Raw genomic sequence first — 23,107 nt, forward strand, 5'->3', positions numbered from 1 at the left:
GGTTCCGCTCAGGAATGTAAGATCAGCTGAAACCAGATGCTGCGCCTGTGACAGCAATTGTTTGTATCTAGGGAGCTAAATAGCGCATGCGTGCCTTAAAATAAATAAATAAATAAAATTCACTCAGTGAAGTGATCCTATATCTTTACTGCTGTGATTTTTGAATGTTTTGGTCAGGACCTCAATTCCGTTACAAGAATCATTTCAACTGATATAGGTTATTTTGGAGACACTTGCTAATTTGTTTGTGGGTACGTTTTAAGTAAATTGATGTTTTAATTATTAAACTACACATGAAAAAATGCAGCCAAAAAGTCAAGAATAAAGAGAAGTGGTTGCTGTAAGCAGGATTCTTTGAATACTGAGGTCATGAATCTATGTCTAATGAGTGAATCCTAACCATCCTAATCCCTCCACTTATTTTATTCAAATTATCTGTATTTTATGTAAAGCAAGTAAGATTATGTTTCAGTTTATTAAAGGGTCAACACATGTTCATATTGCTCAAAGCTGGATATCAAATAGGCACTCATTATCAATGCCTAGTCCTATTCTTCTATTAATTGGGTTTTTGTTGGCCTAAAATTTTTCATATTTAAGTATAATTAGTCTAAACACACTAGAATTACACTGTAAAATAATTAACAGACAGGATGCTAAACCCCTCAGAAGAAAAATACAGAGAGCATTACCTCAATGTCCACAGTGGAAACTATGGTCCTGGATGCTGAAATCCTGTTCACTGACTGACATTTGGTCATTTGAGAAGACTTGGGACATCTTGGGAGTTTATACAGTTTTGAGTTTATGGGAGGCTTATGTGGTGACTTGAGGTACCACCTGGCTTTGCAGCACTAACAGAGGTAGCTTTTTCAGGTTCTTCTTCAGTAACCAGGAGATGTTCTGTAGCTGATGATCTTGAAGACTCCAGTTTTTTTTTTTCCAATAGGAGATAATCAAACAGAGTTCTCTCCATCTCACTCCTCTGAAGAATTGTTTGCTCCTGCATTTTTAACAGCACACAAATCAAACTACTGCTGACCCAGGGTGTATATATGTATATATGTATATGTAATACAATGTCCTCCACTGTCATTCACAATACCGTCAGCAGATGGCGCTAAAATTGTGTTTAATTTTGAAGTGGTGCTGTTTGTTGCACGATGCTTGTGCTTACAAAGGACACAGTGTATCTAAGGTTACAATATCCATACATAGTTAAAGTTCTATGCCCTTAAGTAGCTCTCTGACTTACTGTACATGTAGTAATTAGTCCAGCTTGCTGATATGAAAAATGCTCATCTGACCAAGTAAAAGTGTGGTGAGGTGGACATCAAGATATTTTCCACACAAATCAAATACTGAAAATTTACCACAGTCCTCACTAAGACACATTCTTATAATTATATCTTAATACAATTTTCTGAATTTATTTCTGAAACAGTGATAAATGCACTAAAAATGAATTGTGCAGTATTTTTAGGATTAGGAATAGGGAATAATATTACCATAATATTACCTTAAAGTTGGATGCATGCTAATCTTTCTCTGTTTTTCTAGAAATACATACTTTGACATTAATGTGACGAGTACTTGATTTATTTATTCATAGAAACAAGAATGGAAAAAAGTCTCAGGCAAAAAAGTACTAATAAAATAAGAATTGGTACATTTTGATGAATTTGAAGAGCCACATGTTCCGAAATCTCTTTCCAGAAACACACAAATATAAACATAAACACAAAAAAATGAAGTAACACCTTGGCCTATTGACAGGTGTGTGTGTCACCTAAAGGAAATTTTTATAAGGGTGAAGTGGTTTCCTACAATTACCTCTTGGTGACAGAGAAGACAGACCGTCAGCCTTGTATTGTGTGTCCTGCCAGAGTGTGTTGAGTAACCTGAGGTATTTTTCTCCTCAACACTTAAGATTGTCAACAGCAAAAGCTCCCAGACAGCCAAAAAAAAAGAAAAAAAAGGAAAATGACAGTACACCTTTTTTTCAGTAAAAGATCTACGATGACGTTTATCATTTTGACATCAGCTGGCAAAAGAAGCCCTGTGGGTAAGATACTTGAGCTTCAGCCATCCAGTATCATTTTCCCAAATGACAGGACAGAGGACTGTAGATGCCAAAGTACATAATAAATGCCCTGAATATAGCAGTGCAGTTTGCTGGTTTATATGGAGATATTTATCCACATCCAGACCGAGCTGTTATACTACACAGTGACAAGCTTACGACCCAATTAATCACGTGCGTGTGTAGCATTTAACACACCCAAAGGAGAAAATGATGGGTTTTGTCTTGAGGCTTGTTCAGGATTGCACCTCCAGAGTCAGACATTGTCACTTTGTTGTTCTTTGGTTTAAAAGTCCCTGCATTTCTTTTGGCTACTCAATTTATATCTCCAATAATGGACAGTAGATTTCTGTTACTGGGAAGAACAGCAGTGGATACAGTAACATTGGAACCAAACTGAGAGTTCAGGAAATATAACAGCCTTCAGAATACAAAAAATGACCCTTAATGTACTTAATTTATGCCTATAGCTAGAAAAACCCTTTTCCAGAGGCTTGGAGTTCTACGATGCATTTAGCTTTCACAATCCACTAAATGACCATTTCTGCCCTGGAAACACATTTTTTTAATGGAGTAGTGGAAAGGAAATTGAAAAAAAAAAAAGACAAAAACAAAGCTATAGTATATCAAAATGGGGTCGATATATAAAAGTCATCACAGTATGAGCATTAGTGAAGACATCAATGCTTCCATCCAAACCATCATGGAGAAAGACGTCTGGGTTGGTCATCTTGTAGAGCTGCTCACAACCAGTGAAGAGTCCGAAGGCGGACAGAAAATTTGCAACATAAGATCTGACTCACATGTCAGTGTCAGTGATAGGTGCACATCCTGAAGGCTTCTGTCTGAGGTAACAGGCTTCAGCTTTGGTTAGTTCATTTGCTCATAGTTTTACAAGTAGTGACCAGCTGATTCACTTCCTGTTTCCTGTGAGCGTCTACCCTGGATATCATGGACATAACTGATCCGTCAAACGTTCAGCTTGTAGACGTCTTTGCTACGAGTTCAGTTATCTATGGAGTCGCTCAATGTCATGTTTAACAATCTCTGGAAGGCCCTTTGTTGTATGTCAGCCTGTAACTCCAAAGCATGCGGTCAGACGGTATACATCCCCATATCCCCTGGGAGTCTCTTTCTCCTGTCAGAGCACCATGTAGGGTCATTGATAAATATGTTCAAAGTACTGAGGCTGAGGATTCTCTTTGACGAATTTCTGAATGTACCAGCAGGTCAAGTGGGCTTTCAGATCCTCTTCCACCACAAAATCCATGGCTGCCTGCCATCACACAAGCATAAAACCACATCTAAATTGTTCTGACAGGCATTTTATCAGACAGCATTTTACAGGGACACTTTGTTTCATTGATTTTTATATGTGTACTGTACCTTTAAAAGGAAATGTGAGATGTCTTTGAGTACACTGCCCAGATATAACAGTTAAAATCACTGGTGCAGTCATCTAAATAAGGCATTCTTTTCATAACAGAGCAAGTCATAACAGTGTGTTCCAAATGTAAACAAAAAAGTTAAAAATACAAAATGCTGGTTTTCCATTTATGTCTCACACTATTAAACTGTGCATGTAAACACAAATGTACCTGGTTAAAATATTTCAAACTGGGCCTTCAGGAAATGAACAGAAAGAGAAAATCTCTGAAGAAAGACTGATGAAAACAAAGCAAAGCACTCTTTGAGTTTTACCTTGGCTAGATGCTTGGCTATTCCTCTCCCTCTGTAAGCATCTGGAACTTCAGTGTGTTGCAAGTCCACTGTCTTCTTCCCAATGTATTCATACAGAAGAACTGCCCGATCGTGAGATCCTGAGGACAGACAGAAGTCATAGCTCTTGGTTATCTTGAGTTTGCCTCCACCCAACCCAGTTTCCTGCAGTTTACAGCAACAGCAACTTGACACCAACTTGTTATGGGATACTGGCTATACCTGCATGGATTTGTCAGTGTTTAAGTGGAAACCTTATGCAGTAGATTCACAAAAAAATGCTCCCTGATAATCAACCACCACAATAGTCAAAGATCAGGAGTTCACCATCTACTTCACACATGGAAAACAATCTTATGCTAGATTGACTAAGTCTTGTCATTTAAAGCTGAACCTCATCCCACTGCCTATGTTACTGATCAAGTTGCACTAGTAGCTTGCAATCTACCAAAAATACTGCAACATGTCTGCTCAATATGACAACTTATGAGTACTTTGACCTCAAAGCAAGAGGGTCATTGGTTTGATATCATGTGATGTGGTGATAGCATCAGGAAAACAACACATCACCACCCAGCCAGGTACAGACAAGTGGTTATGTAAAAGGATAATGTAGCTGGGTGCAGACAAAAGATCTTCATTCAGGGGAAAACTGGCTTCCAGCTTATTGCCATAAATACATCTCACACAGCTGTAACGTGCAAGATTATCTAACTTAATAGATGATCATAAAAACTTTCCATAAATATTGAATGGAACAGACCTGGACACGTTAACACAGCTCAAAACACATTTATTTCAGATTGTTACAAATTAGAAGGTCCCCAGACCAAAATCAGAGTACCACAACTCATAAGGTTCGGACAGACAAAATATGATTCATTTTATAAACAAGAAATTTGATTGGTGGGCCACTGGCGTTTAAAGCATAGCTCGCAAAGGTTGGGCGGAGTAACTAGGTCGTTATGAGGCGACTTCACCAAGAAGAATAATTGATCTTCGAGAGAATCTTTTGTGAGCGGATGCTACTGTGCGCTGCATATTTGCTTTGAAGAAAGGAACGAAGAAAATGTTTCCGTCGTGCCAAATAGACGAGCACTAGAAGTTACAAATCAAAGCACTGTCGTCTGTTCAGATCATAAAATACGAAACTGGATCCGAATAAAGACGTGACATTCCAATTATACAAAATTAATAACGCCATTGTGTCTGAAACCGCAGCTGGTGCCATCAGTAAGAGCACGACGACGATACTAGCAACAAGGAAAGCTACACCAACACCTGAGCTAGCATTAGCCAGCTAGCATGCTAATGTTTACATGCTGAACTTACCATTTAGTCGTATAACAAACTGCCGACGCTTTTTATCGTGTTCCACCTGGATCTGTGAGTTGGTCGTGTCGAAGGGATTTGCCTGCGCTGCCTGTGCCATGGTACCTTTGAACAGTTGACGATGATGGCCGTGCTGCTCTCCAGCGTTGCTAGCCAGAAATGGCTACATAAAATGATGAACGTCAAAGCAAAACACTTCATCCAACGAAATCAGCTGTGAGGTCACGTGACACCCAGCCAACCAGCGCTGGTGTTGTCAGCGAGGAGATCGCAATACATATAGATTTTGTTGTTATTGCAGTCTAAGGAACTATTCCATCTAATTGTAATAAAATACGTTGAGTAAAGAAGCACAGACTGTTTAACTACACGCTGGCACCAAGCAAAGATTTGTCTGAACTTTTCTCCGACTTAACTCAAATAAAATGAACTTAGGGAGTTGAACGCTTAACGTTGGGTGGTTAAGTTTATTTTCAACCATGTTGAATGAACATTAATTGATGAACGGCGTGTTTGAGCTCTTTAAGTATAGTCAGTGTTCATTTTAGTACCAAAGGCAAATTGCTGAGTTGTTTGCAGTTTGTAAAGTTTGGCATTAGTAGCTGAGGTTATCAACTAGAAGCGACAATATGGTAACTTTACCTGTAGTCCTCTTAAAACAACAGTCATCGGGGTAATTAAATATGTTTGCACAGCTGTTTGCATTTTATGTCTCCAAAGCTCATATGAGATTGATAAAAGATAAACAAAAAATAAGTAGTGTGTGAACGTGAGTGTCACATTTGCATGTTCAGCAACATTAGACTAACATTAAAACCTTAATATTACCTGATGAATGTCAGTTACAGCCACTTAGGTTTGTCACATGGCACCACATTAAGTTAACATTATAGGCACATCTCTTTTGTTTCTCTTTTCTCTTGTCACACCAAAAACTAACCTGCCTTACAATCACACTCAGTCCTCAATAATAATATGGCTTGCCTATGGTGAGACATTCTATCTTTAAACCAATTATTTAAATAATTTCTATTTTACTTCACCTTACTGCTTTTGCTTTTTCTTTGGACCTACACGCTCTTCTCCCTCATTTCTCAGTTTTCAGTTTTTCCAGTGCTCCATGTATTTTGCCTTGACTGCACACACACTTGATTGACATGTTCAAGCACCATCATTTCACCTGCATGATAATTCATATCCTGGTATAAAACAAACTTGATGTAACTAAGACATAGTTTTTCATAGTTCAGGTCGGGTCACAGCTCACAGATCCACAGTGACAGCTGTGTTGCTGTGTGCAGAGCAAATACACGATCAGCAGCCAGTCCTTCTAAACTGGACTTGAGAGAGTGGGCGTGTATTGCCAAACTACTGTTGTGGATTGTTCTCATATTTATTTTTTCTCATAAGTTAAACACTTCTGTTTTGGTATAAACTTGATAAACATTAGGACTATTTCCACACATTGTAGGCAGATATGTCAATATCAACAAAATTACAGAGTAGTAATCCTGTTAAGCTGTTGGCCTAATCCTGCAAAACTCTAATGGAGTTTGTCAACTCTGTAAGGGATTGTGCGTCTGCGTGTGTGTGTGCTGTTTCAACCTGTTTGTGATTTGTTCTTTCTGGTTTTTGCCAGAGTGAGAGGGACCGAGCACCTTTTGCAAATGAAGAATAGTATTAGTCAGAAGTTCTCAAGTTAATCTCTTTTAATAGTGATTTTTCATTGTGCTGCAGAAAATGATGTCCAAGAAGCAAAGGTAAGTGAGTATTATCTGGCTGTTTCCAATATAACATAGAAAGTTATTTTTAAGGCATCTGATAATGAATCTCTGCTTGATGTGAGAGAGATGGATGCGGTGTAGATTAAAACATTTTTTAATTCTTGCTCTGTACGCAGCCTCTAAATTTCACAATTTAGAGGTTCCTAAATTTCTCACATGGCTGCCCCATAATGTTAATATTTCCTGGTACCATCCTGCTAATGGGTGCTAAACCTTTACATGTAAAATGTTCCTCCTTCTCCTCTGAAGTCATCACAGCTTCCCAATTGACATTATGTTGTATTGTGATTATGCCTTGAATTTTCAAGCGATAATTTGAAAAAGGGTGCTGCATTGTTCGTAAGCTGTTCATGAGCTGCTTTACAACTAAACTTAATATGGTTGAATTTTTTTGACACCTTCAAGTAAAAGTATCTGGTTTCATATTTGAGTACAGCCAAATAAAATATTGTGACTCCCACTAAACAACTGTGCAGGAAGCGCAGGATGACATAGATAATTTATGCTTAAATGTATTAATCTCATCTATAGCAGGTGGCAAGAGAGCCTGATAAACTCCAGCAAGCCTACACAGAAGACAGGGGGGAAGGTAAGTGCCACATTCACTTTGAAAGTTCAGAAATGCAGAATAGGAAATTTACTGATGGTTAGGGCTTTAAGCATTAAAGTTTGTTTGAATAAGGAGCTTCTCAGAGACACAACTGTTTGAAAAATGTGTGTCCAAAGTTGTGAGGATTGGTGAACATGTGACTTTTAAAATGACTTACTTTACATTTATCAATCATTCATTCATTCTTCTTATAAAAAAAAATAACTATACCAGGACCGCCTTTCGCCCGTAGTCAGCTGGGATAGGCTCCAGCTTCCCCACGACCCTGACAGATAAGCGGTATAGAAAATGGATGGATGTATACCAGGATTGCTGTTGTGGAAAAACATGGTGTGGATATACATAGAGCACAAGATACCGTCTTTGGAAAAATAAAAAAAGGACTGACCGTGAAGGAAAGACTATGGTGATCTGATTTGTCCCAGATTATGATTTGTGACACTGTGGTTCTCTTAAAATTGTTATCAGTTGTGAAATTAATTCATCATTTACTGGTTCATGTGAGGTCCTTCAAATAAAATCCTCCAAACACCTCTGAGTGTCTGAACCCTGAATCAAACTCATCAACTAAGTTAACGCATAACTACAACTAGTGAAGTAAAAGAAACAAAAAGAACATTTGTTTTGAAGGCAGAAGTGTGCAGAATCTGTCCAGCCTGTGTTTTTGTGTCAGTTTTCTATCAGTGAAACTCACTTGCAAATTTCTTTTCATAACGTAGTTAAAGTACAGCAATATTAACAATGTTCAGTGTTGTTCACTTAATATAGACTCAGGTTCCTCAGAATGAGTGCATATTTTTGCTAGACCTGAATACATTTAGTTTGATTTATGTAGCCATTAATGACCAGAGATCAAATCAGTGCAGTTACAACCCACACAAGTCGCTAAGTCAGGACTACCTGAGCTTCCTCTAATTGATTTCTCTGTCTTGTGGTCCGGCCACAGATTGATTGCCTCTGCAGTTGGTGAGGTTGCATCTCCAGAGACTGGAATAGACCGCCTGGGTCTGATGGCTTTCCAATGCTCAAGTGTGATTAAGTTTAATGTGTATGTGTGTGTGTGTGTGTGTGTGTGTGTGTGTGTGTTTGTGTGTTTGTCCATGATCACAGTGTCCGTCAGATGGTACTTAAGCAAATTAAGAGCTCTTGTGAGGATTTAAAGGTTCTCTCTAGTGGTGATTGGATTACATATGTCAAAGAGTCCAAGTTGGGATGGGTGTGAGCAGGAGGTGCAATATGTGACATTTAAATATCATCATCCTCATAAATTGAAAACATATGACTGTCTTTTTGTGGCTTATTGTCTTATACAATCACCAATTTATCTTTCTTCCATTTTCTATTTCCAAAAGGAACTGGCAGCATCAGCAGTGCCTGCATTTAGTGGCGGTAAACAGGCTGGCAGCAATACGTCTAAAACCAGTGTAATTTCTGCAAGGAGCAACAGCCTCAGCAGCAGAGGTAGTGAGTCGACTGCTGGCGGCAGTAAGGCTGATAGCACTTTGAAAAGAGGCAGCCTCAGCCACCAAAGCAGTGCTGGCCACCATAGTAGACAAGCATCTCGACCATCAAGACCGACTCTTGGCCTCTGCAGCAGCCGGAGCTTTTCTTCCCTCCACACATCCTCTTTTACTGCAGCTCCTTTCATGAGAAGCAGCCGCTCTCTGAACAGACTCGACCAAAGATCCTCTGGTAATTTCATTCATGTTTAATTTATGTGTGTAGTTATAAGTATATATACAGAATATTTATTCAAATTAAGCTATATTCTAAAAATCTAAATGTGGTGGCAGGCTTTTATTATGCTTGTATTAGGTTTTTTAAGAAAACAGAAATGTCACGAAAGAAGCTTCTCACACTGCTTTATATACAGCTGTTTTTTTCTTTACTGTGGCCTCTAAAACAGATTCGGATGCAGCTTCAAGTTCAAAAGTGAAAAAAGGACAAACCACAGAGAAGAAATCCCTCAATTCTGGGCAGCTGTCCTCCTCTGAGAAGCACATCAGGTCTGTTGTGGTTTTTGTTTTTAAGTTTGTTTGTTCTTGTTTTTTTTCAAAGGATCCTCCTGAATTTCTGAAATGCTATTATTGTGCTATATTACAAATGAATGATACATGTTGACATCTGCAGTCAGTAATAGCCACAACAATCTGTTCCATTTATGTTTTGATCAATAAAGGGATAACAAAGATCAGTGCCATGGTGATAATGCTGAGAAAATGAAAACAAGCAGCTCCTCTAAACCTCTGGAATCTTCCTCCTCTTCGGTTTCCACCGCTGAATGCCATCATCACTGCAGCAAAGTAAAGAAACAGGTACAGTTTTACCTTTAACATGTATCTATGAATACATATTTAAACTGTTTAAGTACCTGTTAAGTGCAGATGCTGGACTTAAGCTTCTGTAGCTCAGAGGTGCAACGAGAGCTTTCTGCTTCTGTCTGTCTGATCACAACACTACATATATGCATTCATTCTTTTGTATTTTCTTGTGTGGGTGTTGGGGGGGGCTCAAGTAGTCAGTCAGTGAGTGTGAGGGATTATCCAATCTGGTTTCTCACTGGTTACTGAAGACATGTCATATCTTGGGCCCAGTGCTATTCACCATTGCTTCAACTATTTATCAAAAACTGTTGCTCTCTCTGTTCAGTTAGTACCGAGAAAGACACAACTCTTTGTTATTACACGACAAGATGCTATTATTGATCATTCTGTGCTAATTCACACAAATAAAACAAAATTCATGCTGTTCTTCCAATCCAGACATTATACAGTAATGCTAGACATGCCTTCATGTACTCCATGCTCCTCTGATAGGAGGACCTGATAGGACCTAAAAAGTAAATCCCTTTCAACATTAAACTCTTTCAAAAGTGACACAATAGCCAATAGCTTTTTGTCTGTTTTGTTTCTCTATGTATGTGTTTCTGTGTGTGCATTTGTGCCAGTGCACTTGAGGATTAGATGAGGCTTTGTTGGTTTGTGCGTTTGCAATGTCTCTTCAAATTTGCATAAAATGTAAGTCACTGGGGTACTGAAGGGCAAGAACTGCAATATATAGTCTGAGAAGTCTGAGACTTAGGCTACTGAATAAACAAACCACAGAGACGATTTGCTGATTTCTAAACCAGTTTAAAAACAAAAAAACAAACAAACAAAAAACCCCAGCATCAGTTACACCTTCTTTCCTGTGCCAGGAGTTGAAACGTTCATCCCTCCCTCGTTACCGCTGGCTCAAATCCTTCGAGTGCAGAGATGCTGAAGCCTCTGCTATTGTGAGTCCAATCATGACACATTTTCCCAAAAGCCTTGTTTATTTTCTGTCACAAACACCGGCTCTTTTAGTGGTAAATGTATGCATATCTTACAGTTATATACAGTAGAGAGCACAGCATGTTTGAGCCTCCTGACCATTATGGTTGTGAAGGTGTATTCAAAATAAAAATATCATATTTAGATAATAATCGGCTCTTGCCATGATTATGATATACAGTCTTTCTGTAGTTTGGCACATAAGATGCTTTGCTTCCTCTCCAGCCTGACCTGCTCAACTTTAAGAAAGGATGGATGATGCAGCAGGATGCATCTGGACAGGTGAACTGGTCAATTCACTACCACTTATAGGACTGACAAGATAATAATGTTGTCCTGCTCTGACTGTGAATATGTCTCCTAGTGGCAGCAACATTGGTTTGTCCTGACTGACCAAATCCTGAGGTTCTACAAAGATTCAGTAGCTGAGGAGGTGCGCTGGTGTTCTGCTATAATCTGCTTTGCAAAATGAAAAAATAAATGTAACATTACAGTTGGAGAAGAAGGTCATATGTCAGTATGGAGATTAATCCTATCAACATCTTATCAAAAATATCAGTCATTTGACAGTCTACATAATAATAACTGTGAGTGATTGTGTGAATGGAGGATTCGTTACAGATATTTGTTCCCTGGTTGTTCATTTCAGGCAGGTGATGTGGACGGTGAGATAAAATTGTCCACATGTTTTGACATCACAAACTACCCAGCTCAGAAGGACTGTGGTTTTCAAATTCATGTGAGTTCAATGGTTGCTCAAATCTACAGTCAAATAAAAGAATAATGCACATAGTCCAATGTGTCTGATAACATGTATATCATCTCATGTGGTCCATAATATGTCTTGGTGTGACATGGCACAGAAGTTTCTGTTTTTTCAAAAAAAGGCAATGTAGATTTTTCTTTTCTCATCATCTTTTCGTCTTCATCAAGGTTCTTTAAGCTCCGCTTTTACTTGAAGCTGCTGGTTGGTGCTAACAGTGGACCAGCAGCTCATGTGTGAGTGTGCACAGACAGCCAGTCTGTATAGACTGTTTGGTGTGGAGGACCTCTGAGGAGGCAAATCATACAGGCTCTGCTGCTTTGCACTGTGGTGCTGTAACAGTCTGGAAAAGGCAGATTTTGATTTGTGTTGCTCATCAAACTAAAAAACAAACTTTGGTTTGTGCTATCTGTATGGTGTTAAACTTACTATGGTCTTAAATATTTGGAGCATATATGTCAGTGAGCTGGTATAAGGTACATAAGTACATAGCCTCAACTGTACTAAGATCAAGTTCCATAACTTGATGCAGCCCTTTTTGGAATCAAATGGGCTTTTGCTGAGGCCACAGGCACCAGCCCAACACATGTAGTTGTTCATTACTGACTGACTGAATAGCTAAGTGATGAAGTTACATGACTGGTCCAGTCAGCCAAGCATTTCCCCACTGGCTTTTGCATTTTCAAAATAAAGTTAGTTGGTATTACTTCACCGAGAGATGACACAGGTACATACAGCTGGTATGACAATAAAGTTCCTTGAATCCTTGAACCCTTGAATCCACAAGCTAATTTCTTTATCAGTCTTTATTTATTTATTCTAATTATTAGGGGTGGAGAAATTATTTCCTTCTTTTATTTTGATTTCTGCACTGATGTTTTGATTCCTAAATCAATTTTATATATGTATAAATGATTAGAGCTTAGTCTGTTAGGTTGATTTTAACACAGAATGGGAATTAACATGCTAGCATGACCACACTAGCACAAATTTGCATTGCAACAACACCAGTATTATTTTCAAACAATCCATTCTTCTTCGCAGGCTTAATATAAGATGTGCTCATACTTGCAGGCATGTATTTTCGAGCTCTGTGAAAACAAACTCAGCTGATAGCCTAGCCTGTTACTGCATTAACAACTAAAGAAACTTCAGAGGATCAAAAAATTCCAATTTAAATACCATATGGGTTTAGAAATACAGCCACCACTAGGTGTTATGTGCCAGGAGAGGGCAGCGGTACAATATATGTGTTTATAGTTTCTGTTATCTTAATTATTCTGACAATACAGCTTGATGGGCAGAAACAGCTTTCATAATTCAAAAAGCTGTACTGGTTTTATCCTATTGTACTTTTTACATTTCAGCACTTTCATCCCAGATAAAACTGCATTTATAACCTTTAAAAAAATAACAAAAAACCCCCTCAAAGATAGCACCAACATGTCTGCTTCACATGTTAAATTTTAAACAATTTAAAACCCAGGAATTTACGTTACAGACACCACCAGTGAACCCTTTAAAACCTGAACACATTTTCATACATTGACTTAGATTTGTTTTTGTTCTTCTCTGTGATATTCATTTTTATGTAATAAAGGTACAGGCACAGACTGCAATTCCTATGTTTCCCACTTTAGTGCATCTATGCAGTTTTATCTGAATTTTGCTTGACCTGAAGTCAGTGATGTTTGCTTACTGTTAACTTCCTCATTTAGGGAGGTTTGTGTCTCTTGCTCTTTTTTGAAAATGTAATATGCTTATTTGTGGTTTGTCTTGTTGGGAGAAGTTGAAGGGCTACATGACACTGTCTGTTTGGTCTGGATGATGTTGCAGTCAAATAATACAAAACCAAACAAAACCAAACCAATATTCCTGTTTTCTTACTGTACTGTGACCTGCTTAGCACTCATATCACATAAAAAATGCTTTCACTTTAAGGTGAATAATATCTTTCTTTCCACAGACGAGAGATGGAGTGTATACACTCTGTGCTATGACTTCTGGGATGAGACAGAACTGGATCCAAGCAGTACTGAAGAATGTAAGGCCTAGTCTTGCACCTGACATCGCAAGGTAAATGTTAGTTAGTGGATTTAACACATACTTCACAAATTACCATTAATGCATAGTTCCAGGAAGTATCTTTGATATTCCCCACAGCTCGCTTCCAGAGGAGTCAACTCAACAGAAATCCCAGAAACCGGACTCACAGTCAGCGCTGGGTCTTGAGAAACACCCAGACAGCTTTCTGCAAGAGCACAAAACCAGTGACTATGCAGAGGAAACACTCTCTGCCTCCTCTGTCTCTCCCATCAGTCCTCCACAGCAAGTGGAAGAGAGTGAAGGTGATTCCTGTCATCAATGTACACTTCTTGTTGACAAACAGAATGGTGAGTCATTGGGCAAATGATATGAAATTTAAAGGTGTTTCACAGGGGATCAGACATAGTGAGAGTGATACATGTCTAAATATTGTTAAATTTATTTCTGTGTATAAATTTCTGTGCACCAGGTGTGACAGATGCATTGTTGTGCTCTGAAAGAGCTGGAAGTGACAGGTCTACTTCCACAACAATGCAGTCAAATGACTGTTTGGAAGAGCAGGCAGATGTGCAGAGTGAAACTCAGCCGCAAGTTAAAACTACCACCCAGAGTGATGAGATAAACAAGAGCTGTCAGTGTACGAAAGAGAAGGAAAACCTGTCCTGTAAGCAACAAACTGGGCAACTTGTCAAGGAGGTGAGATCATGTTTGATTGTCTGTATTTCCTTACATATTTTTTTTCTGGCTAACAAAATTAGTAATGTGGTGAAAATCGGAAATAACAAGCAACTTGATCTTGTAAGAAATGCCTTGACAATCAGAACTGCACACATGCATTGAAGCACATTCATCTGAATACATACTGAATATAACTGTATTGTGTGACTGTTTGTTACTGTTTCTTGACAGCTGGAACAAACACAGAAGGAACTCTCTCGACTCCAGCAGTTAAACAGGAATCTGGAGGATGAACTACAACAAGTGAGAGAGAGTCATTTAAGGGAACAGGTTCATCCACAGGTAAAACACCGAAGACTCAGAGATATTATAAATAAGTAAATATTATAAATATATAAATATTCATTATTTTTAGTACCACTAGTCAATTTGAAGGTGATGCACTTGTAATCCCTACTGCAATGAGAAAATACACACTGCTTTCAGATTTATTTATGGAGTCAGTGACACCCCCAAATGTATGAACACTACACAGTAACACAGAGAAGCTGCTTATTCCTCATTAAAATATCAGCATCTTAAGCATAGTTTGTCCTAACTAAAACTCACTATTGTCCTGCAGAATGATCTTCTTTCAAACACATCTTCAGAACAAGTGTTGGCTTTACAGCGACTGCAGAAGATTAACCATGACCTACGCGTTGAGCTGGAGGCTCAAAAGAGGAGTCAAGAGGAAGCCAGAGAAGCTGAACTACGGCGAAGAGTGGATCTCTTAGCTCAACAAGCACAGTTACTGGTCACAGGTGATGCCACAGCACTTGCACAAGCCCATCTAGAGCAAGATCGCCGTCGTTTTTTTGAGCTACATGTGGAGTGGGAGCATTGTGTGGCTTCCCTGAAGTCCCAGCTGAGCACTAGTGAGGAGCAGAGAAAGGAGGCTGAGTCACGCTTGACACAGCTGCAGCAGGAGTTGCAGATTTTCCATGTTCTCCAGCAAGAGGCCAATAGCTTGAAGAAACATCTCCAAGAGGTAACAACTCAACTTCATGCTAATGAGGAAGCACAGGCTCAGAAGGAGGCTCGTCTGCAGAAGCACCTCATGCTCCTTCAAGCAAGTCAGGAGAGAGAACGGAGAAGCTTGGCTGCTAGCCTGGAACAGGCAGAGCAACATTCACAGGAGCTTCAGGAAAGACTGGACAGGGCTGAGCAGCAGGTGGGGAGCCTGACTAAGACTCAGTCCTGGACCAAGGAAATCGAGAAGGCTCAACAACAGCTTCAAGAAGAGTTAGCCTGTACAGTATCTGCTGTGCAGAAACTTCAAGAGGAAAGAGAACAGCTTGACCGTCACTGTCAAGAGCTGCAGAACCAGTTATCTGAGGCAGATGGGGAAGTGACCAAGTTGCAGAGCCGCTTGAAAACAGATGAAACGCACTACTACAATCTTGAGCATTCATATGAAAGAGTTTGTGAGGAACTGCAGCTTGCTTTAGGGAAGGTGCAGCAAAAAGAGTCTGAAACACAGGACATACGAGAAGGCTACGAGAGACTTCTGGACAGGAAGGAACAAGAGCTGAGTGAGGTTTTACTGAAGATGGAGGTCTTAGGTAATAGCCTGGAGGAGACAGAAGTGAAGCTGAATGAATTGTTGGAAGTTTGCACCTGTGCATCTTCTCAGCTGACACATCAATCCTCTGGGCAAGCTCAGCAAAATGAGAAAAAACAGACAACTGATCTTTTTGCTGTAAACAACAGCAGGCCAAAGGCAATAGATGTTGGCCATTTGTTTAACAGCTCAAATGAACGTGCAAGAACCCATTCTCTCTCAACTGATTCATCGTATCAGAGCATTGTCACTGCAGGAGATGACCCTGAAAGGTTTATGTCTGTCATCCAGATGCTAGAAACCAAACTTTTTGTAACAGAGGAGAAGTTAAGGGACATCATGCAAAGACTGGAGGAACACCAGAGTCACATCACCTGCCAGGACCCCCAACTTTGCTCACAGCTCACTAGAAGCCGAGCCACTGCTCAGCACCTCAGTCTGCTGCTTCACAGTCAGGCCAAGCAGAGCCAGCGTTTCGCCCAGGAGACAGAAAACCGCTGCAGGTTGTTGGTTGGTAGGTTTCAGGTCGCACTGAACATCATACAAGCCTGCAGAGAGAGGCTTCAGACCACCCCGATTAACATTATGGATTTTGAGAAGCAACTAGCCACTGTTGCTGCTTGCCTTCAGCAAGGAGAGAAAGATGCAGAGAAACAACAGCAGGAATCACGTAATGCCAGCAAAGGAGATGACAAGATCCTCAATGATGAGGCATTAGCTGCACCTCAGAGCAATTTTGTCAATAAAAGTAAACTCACTAATACACTGCCTTCAGAAGATGACATGGAAAGTGTTGGAAAATGTTTAATGAAGGAACTATTTGTAGTAGAAAAAATGGTGTCTGCCCTTCAGAGTCAGCACGGTATTGCACTACTGTCCTTAGTGCCAAGAGAAGAAGAAGGGGATATGGTGCAAAGATACAAAAGCATAATCTCCCAAAGAAGAGCCTTAAAATCAGAAAAAGAGACTCTGTCAAGGAAAACCGATTGTGAGAACAGTGTACCTTTAAACAGGGTCATTGGTGGAGTCTGTGCTGAAGCAGAGGTCATTTATGCTGCCTTAAAATTTCAGCAGCAATACGAGAGCACGACTCAAGCAAATAATCAAGAAATGGCACATCAAAGAAAGGGTCTGGCAGATATCAATCCCCCAGAGTTGGCCCCTTATGAGGAGCAAGTGCAGGTAGAGGATGGGGGTCCAGAAAGAGCTGGAAAACTGGTTGAAAAGGGTGACTCCGATGTCAAAAAGGTAGAGGCAGAGACAGAACCAGACTGGTTAGAGAGACTTATATGCCGGTTGCAGAGAAGGGCCAAATGCTTGCGACAACTTTTTCAGGAGATTTCTGATGGCAGTGGAGTAGAGTGTAGTCTGGGCGATATCTGGGAAAATGCTTTTACAGCTGACTTAAATTGGATGCTCGAGCAGGCAAAGTTGATTTATTTGTCAGACAGGTTGCACTTGGATTTAGAGCAGGAGTTGCATCAAAGCAAGGTGTTACAGGACAAACTTCAACCTTTGTGCAAAGAGCAGGATAACACATTAAAGGATGAGCAGGAGGCTTTCAATCATACCCTACGTCAACTTCAGGAGGACAACAGTGCATTAAGAGAGGAATTAGAGCGTTCTGTGGAAAAGATAATATCTGTAGAGACTGGGAACCAGAAGCTCCTGGAAGACATACAGAAAATCGAGGATTATCATGAGGAACAGATGAAAAAACTAGAAACAGAGTTTCAAGAGAAAATAAGGGAGCTGCAACAGATCCATGAAGAGGAGATGAAACACTTGCATGGTTACTACACCAAGTCTTGCTTCTCCAAAGAGAAGCAGACCAAAACCTGCACAGAGGCAACTGTTACTACCTCGTCCCTACCGGAGCAGCCTGTGATGCACAGAAAAATACAAGAGCAGCCCAGGAACATAACGGATGGAGGTGATGCAGCAGCCAAGAGAGAAACTTTCCAGAAAGATCCAGAAAATCCTAAGGTGAAAAATCCTAAGATCTTATTTCTTCATCAGATACATCAGATTTAAATTAACAGCCTTATTTGTTACACTAATGCTCAAGAAGTCAGCATTCAGGAAACATTTTGTCCATTTGGAGCTTTTTTTACAGATCAACCTTTGAAAGAAATGTCTACCTGTACATGTATGTATGTATCATGTAGTACAGTACCTACAGTATTTACTTTTTCTAAATGTCTCTATAGGCAGCCTGTGAAGAAGGATTCTCTGCTATGGAGGAAATGCACAGGAAGCTGGTAGGTGATCTACAGGAGCAGCATCAAAAGGAGGTGGCAGCACTTCTGAAGGAGAAAGACCAGCTGCTGCAGGAAGAGACAGCTGCCACAATGGCAGGTAAAGAAGAAATTATACAAAAGTAAAAGTACTGTAGGCCAATTGAGTCAAATGTGACAGCGGTTGAACTGACAGACATCTGACTCTAGTTGCGGACTGCTGAGTAATGGATATTTTTTGTAATAACATGGGAGCTGACTGGCTGAATTGCATGTTGAAGAAATATTCACAGGTGTTTTTTTTTTAGCAAATTTTTAAGCTCAGGAAAAATATTCCTTGAGAGACTTGAGTTACTTTACAAGAAGCTTGAATATGATTATATATTTGATCATGAAAGGTTAGTCAAACGTAAACAGAAACGAAGTTACTCTTGTTATCAATGCTCAACAATTATACAAGTTGTCATATGTTTGTACAGCCATTGTAGCAATGAGAAGAGCCCATAAACAGGAGCTGGAGAGAAGTCGACAGTCTCAGCACATCAAGGAGAGTGCTGACATCACACAACTGCATGTTCAACACGAGTGAGCGACGACTGGTCCTTTCACAGTATTTGTTTTTTCTCTACACTGAAGCCACTGACAGAGAGCTATACATAGCTTACTCCAGTATTGCAGCATTAGGGTTACTGTACTGGATTACATTATCATAATGTGCACCTTCTACAGTAAACTGGTAAGGTAGTGTATGTGGTATGAGGTAATACATATCAAGTTATCAAGGTCATTATACAACACAAGTTGCATAGTGAAATGAAAGCTGTAGTTCCTTCATGCTTCACTTATGTAACGTACACTATATAGACAAAAGTAATGGGATGGGGCTGGTTCTCAGAAGTTAAGCTTAGCTCCTCCAGCTTCTGCATACCAAGACATTTTGGTCAGTGCTATGCTTCCAACTTTGTGGCAACAGTTTGAGGAAGACCCTTTCCTATTCCAGCATTACTAGGCACAAAGCACAAAGCAAAGCTCCATAAAGACATGGTTGGATGAGTTTGGTGTGGAAGAATCTGAGTGGCCCACACAGATCCCAAATCAATCCCATCCAACATCTTTGTGATGAACTGGAACAGAGATTGTAAGCCAGGCCTTTTGGTCCAACAACAGTGCCTGGCCTCACTATTGCTTTACTGCATGAATGGCCAAAAAGTCCCACAGAAACATTCCAAAATCTCCAAAAAGCCTTCCCAGAAGAGTGTAAGATGCTACAGCTGCAAAGCTGTCTGTGTATTTAGAATGCGATGTCATTAAAGTTCTTGTTGGTTTAATGGTCAGGTGGCCCAATACTTTTGTCTATATAATGTATATAGATATATAGATATACAAATACACAAAAAACTGTTATAACAAGATAAAACAATAAAATAATGAAGGGCAGAATGCGATAAGACATATGATAAAATAAACAATATACAGTTATTTATACATCATTCAATATCATCTTGATAGTGGATTACCTGCAGCTCATACAGTTTTTCCTGCAGTATCTGGTATCTCTTTCTCCTAGTAAAATACCTACCAGAAGTTTGTTCAATTTACTGTAAAATCTCATTAGTGCTTTGTCGGCTTTGCCACTGCAGGAAGGAGACCCAGTTACTGCAAAAGGAGCTTGAGGTGTTATCGGTTCAGCACACTCAGAAATGCCTGGAAAACTCTCGGTTGAACCAGGAGCTGCAAGATGAGAGACAATCCTTGATGCAATGCCAAAAGGAAAACCAGGAGCTCAAAAAGAAGCAGGTATATACATTTTCTTTTTAAAAAGGTTCAGAGTAAGTGAGTATTCTTCATTTGTATTCATTCAACAGAAGCACTTTTCAATGGTGTACACTGTGCATGTTTATCATTAAAGCCATTTATAAAACTTATATCTGGTATCTCTGTCCCCTGTCATCCTTTAAGAGAGAGACAGATGAAATGGCTCAGCCTCATTTCTCACCAAATGGTCAACAGTCACATGTTGCCCCTCAAATGAACAACTTCTATGAGATGGAGGTAAGTTTCTGGAAATGTTGATCCTTTATCTACGTACCACATCTCCTAAACCCCTCTGCCTTGAGTGTGCAAATTATTTAACTTTGATTAAACCAATTTATACATATTATATCATAAAATCTGCAGCAAAGAAAAGGTGGAATGATAATTTCTATAGGTATATAGTAAATGTTTGCACTGACAATATAATTTTCTGTCCTTTACTTTAACACATATTGTATAAATTACTGAAGAACCACAATATGTACTTTATGCCAGTGTATTTGTGTGCTATATGTTACAGGTGATTCTGCGGGCGAGGGAGGCAGAAATGCAGTTTCTCAGACAGGAAGCTTGTTCACTCAAGGAAGAGTTGAAAATTGTGCGAATGGTACTGAGTTTCCCTTAATTGACTACAAGATTAGATTGCAAAAGAATCTTCTGCATTCATGCTTGAAAAGTATTTTCTATTTACTACAATGAGTACATGAATATCAACCAAACAAAACAAACAAATATGTCACATCGACAACAAACCTCTCCTTTCACTTACCTGAAGACTGCATATTAAAAATGTGATAATGGCAGCTGCATAAAATTATACATGGACTTTCTTACATGCTGTGTGTTTGTGGCTGTAACAGGACAAAATATATGCCCAGAACAAGCTCAAGGCCCTCTGCACCAACAACCAGGACGAACCCCATCATGAAGCCAACCAACTCCGCGAAGATTTCAAGTTTGCCACTTGGTCTCCAAGCAGATACTCTTCAGGACAGAGCCTTGGTGAGACACTTGGAGAGATTCCTGTTCACACACACATTCAAGCCTTTGACATCTCTGTACTTAGGCTGACCCTTTTGATTTTTATTTTGTGAAGTTTGATGTTTTTTGTCAGCACTTTGACTAAATGTATAGTGCTTGATAAATAGTTTGACATTTTTCTTTGTGTGAAGAAAATTAGATGAGATGATGGATACTGCTGTCATGTCTGTACAGTAAATATGAAGCCACAATCAGCAGTCAATTAGCTTAGCTTAGCATAAAGTCATTCCAAATTTCAAAATCCACCATCAATATGTTCATTAAGTGAACAATTCCTTCCTTTAATGTGCTTCCTACCCTTGTTTTCCTCAGACGACAGTGAGACAAAAACAAATAATTCTGCTTTTTTGAAAAAGAGAGAAAAATCATCCCTTACCTGTCAGATCAGAGGAGTTCGATCCAAGGTAAAAATTATTTTTACTTGCTGCATCAGAAGTGAGGTTTTTGTCAACTGATAAATGCAAAATATTCCCTTCATATGAAGTGTTTTAAACTCACAGCAAAGCACTAGAAATGAAGAACTTTCACTCTTTCTTTCATCCCGTGTTTTTCTCATTTTTTTGTGTGTTTGGTTTGCAGAGTTTAAAAGAAGGCCTGTCTGTCCAAGAAAGAATGAAGCTGTTTGAGTCATTCTGATCCAGACTGGATGAGAAGGTGCAATCTGCATTTCAGACTAAAACTGCTGTTTGCTCAGTGCAGTTTGATGACAGAGGATGCGATTTTGTTTATTACAATATGTGTAACTTTTGCCATTATACAACGTATGTTATATTATGTGTAGCTTATTTTTTACTGTGTAAAAAGTTGATTTGTTGTTGTTTGTTTTTGATGTGCTTTGGAAAAGAGGAGCCATGTCAAGATTTTGTGTGTGTATGTGTGTGTGTGTGTGAGAGAGAGACAGACAGACAGACAGACAGACAGACAGACAGACAGACATCAGAATATCACTAGAGGGAGCAACAAACACAGACTTTTCTTGATAAACATTTCTAAAAGTTTGCACAAAGAAATTATGTTATTATTTTGACACTCAGTACATTACACAGTATAAGTTATAGGCACATTGCCAGTGTTTTTATTCAAAGATACATCAGTGTGTGGCGTCAGTTCTATAAAAACTGTAATTAACATATTGTACCACTAGATGTAGTATAATGCAGCATTTAATCTCCCAGTCTAGTCAGTGTAGCTGCTTTTAAAATCTGCTGTGCAGTTGCTGTAAACAAAAGGTTGGTTTTGTATTTTGAGCTGCAAATACATTTTAAAGAAAGTTACTATTTTATAAGACAATATTAGTCACATTATATGAAGAACGTGTATTCTGGCAACATGCAGTTATTTAAAGACAATAAAGTATTTTCATCTTTTTTTTCCTTTTAACTGAATGCCAAAACACTTTGTTTATGTTTTCCTTTTCCCTCTGACAGATTCCATTTCTAACACATAGTGGCTTATCACCAGTAGCATGGTCTAAATATAGATAGTCTTTATTGTATCAGAGGTAGATTTTTTTTCACAGATAGTACATGCTCCTCAGAAATAAATTGGTTTATGCAATACCTGAAATATAGACTTGGTCACATCTATGCATATGCATTCATGCCCCTAAAAGGACATCTTCATTATGTCATATAATTATGAGTTATTATGAGAAAGTCACTCTTGGTATGATGAGAAATTATAGGTAACTAAAACTAAAGACAGAGTCAAAATTTGCCTCAAATCATGAATTTAGTTGATATAATATGTTACTCCCACATTTCCCTTTTGGAGAACATGCCAAACTCTTGACATTCAAATGCAAAACTGCCTCACTGCTATTTACAGTAAAATAAAGTGTCCCAAGTGTTGATGTATCTGAGTTGGTAGTAACATGACAACTTCACAATCTTAGGCCAAAAACTGAACCAAGACGTCTCTCACTTTGTAGCTCAACATGCAGTGACAGTATGACACAGTAGGAACCCGACCTCCCAGCAGCCCTGGAAACAAATTAGGAGGAAAACACTGATGTCTGCTCTCACGTGGGATGAACGAGCCTGCAAGTGATAACACATTTCAGCAGGGTCTTCTACATCAGCCCTG

At 39.2% G+C, this 23,107-nt stretch overlaps 4 protein-coding genes and 1 long non-coding RNA gene across 5 annotated transcripts; 4 read left to right on the top strand and 1 right to left on the bottom strand.

The window, feature by feature from the left end:
* Positions 1 to 1,583: 1,583 nt before the first annotated feature.
* natd1 lies at positions 1,584 to 5,363 on the bottom strand. The gene is made up of 3 exons (XM_046414226.1): positions 5,135 to 5,363; positions 3,785 to 3,903; positions 1,584 to 3,359 (listed from the first exon to the last, which is right to left on the bottom strand). Exons 1-3 carry the CDS (start codon positions 5,232 to 5,234, stop codon positions 3,243 to 3,245), a joined length of 336 nt encoding a protein of 111 aa, XP_046270182.1. The 5' UTR covers positions 5,235 to 5,363; the 3' UTR covers positions 1,584 to 3,242.
* A 4,078-nt stretch (positions 5,364 to 9,441) lies between these two features.
* Positions 9,442 to 10,802, top strand: LOC124072964. The gene is made up of 3 exons (XR_006845621.1): positions 9,442 to 9,534; positions 9,708 to 9,843; positions 10,725 to 10,802. It is a non-coding gene; the product is annotated as an uncharacterized LOC124072964 (long non-coding RNA).
* A 2,773-nt stretch (positions 10,803 to 13,575) lies between these two features.
* LOC124072583 (myosin phosphatase Rho-interacting protein-like) lies at positions 13,576 to 14,788 on the top strand. The gene is made up of 4 exons (XM_046414075.1): positions 13,576 to 13,678; positions 13,766 to 13,995; positions 14,118 to 14,344; positions 14,558 to 14,788. The coding sequence occupies exons 1-4, from the start codon at positions 13,599 to 13,601 to the stop codon at positions 14,705 to 14,707; spliced, it is 687 nt and encodes a 228-aa protein (XP_046270031.1). The 5' UTR covers positions 13,576 to 13,598; the 3' UTR covers positions 14,708 to 14,788.
* Positions 14,789 to 14,842: 54 nt separating this feature from the next.
* Positions 14,843 to 20,239, top strand: LOC124073554 (golgin subfamily A member 4-like). The gene is made up of 6 exons (XM_046415858.1): positions 14,843 to 14,860; positions 14,949 to 17,915; positions 18,140 to 18,287; positions 18,646 to 18,751; positions 19,807 to 19,963; positions 20,126 to 20,239. The coding sequence occupies exons 1-6, from the start codon at positions 14,843 to 14,845 to the stop codon at positions 20,237 to 20,239; spliced, it is 3,510 nt and encodes a 1,169-aa protein (XP_046271814.1).
* A 267-nt stretch (positions 20,240 to 20,506) lies between these two features.
* LOC124072793 (myosin phosphatase Rho-interacting protein-like) lies at positions 20,507 to 21,774 on the top strand. Its single transcript, XM_046414461.1, has 4 exons — positions 20,507 to 20,588; positions 20,842 to 20,983; positions 21,335 to 21,426; positions 21,602 to 21,774. Exons 1-4 carry the CDS (start codon positions 20,529 to 20,531, stop codon positions 21,656 to 21,658), a joined length of 351 nt encoding a protein of 116 aa, XP_046270417.1. The 5' UTR covers positions 20,507 to 20,528; the 3' UTR covers positions 21,659 to 21,774.
* The last annotated feature ends 1,333 nt before the right edge of the window (positions 21,775 to 23,107 follow it).

The sequence above is a fragment of the Scatophagus argus genome, chromosome 16 (genome assembly GCF_020382885.2).
Source record: "Scatophagus argus isolate fScaArg1 chromosome 16, fScaArg1.pri, whole genome shotgun sequence".
NCBI classification, from domain to species: domain Eukaryota; kingdom Metazoa; phylum Chordata; class Actinopteri; family Scatophagidae; genus Scatophagus; species Scatophagus argus.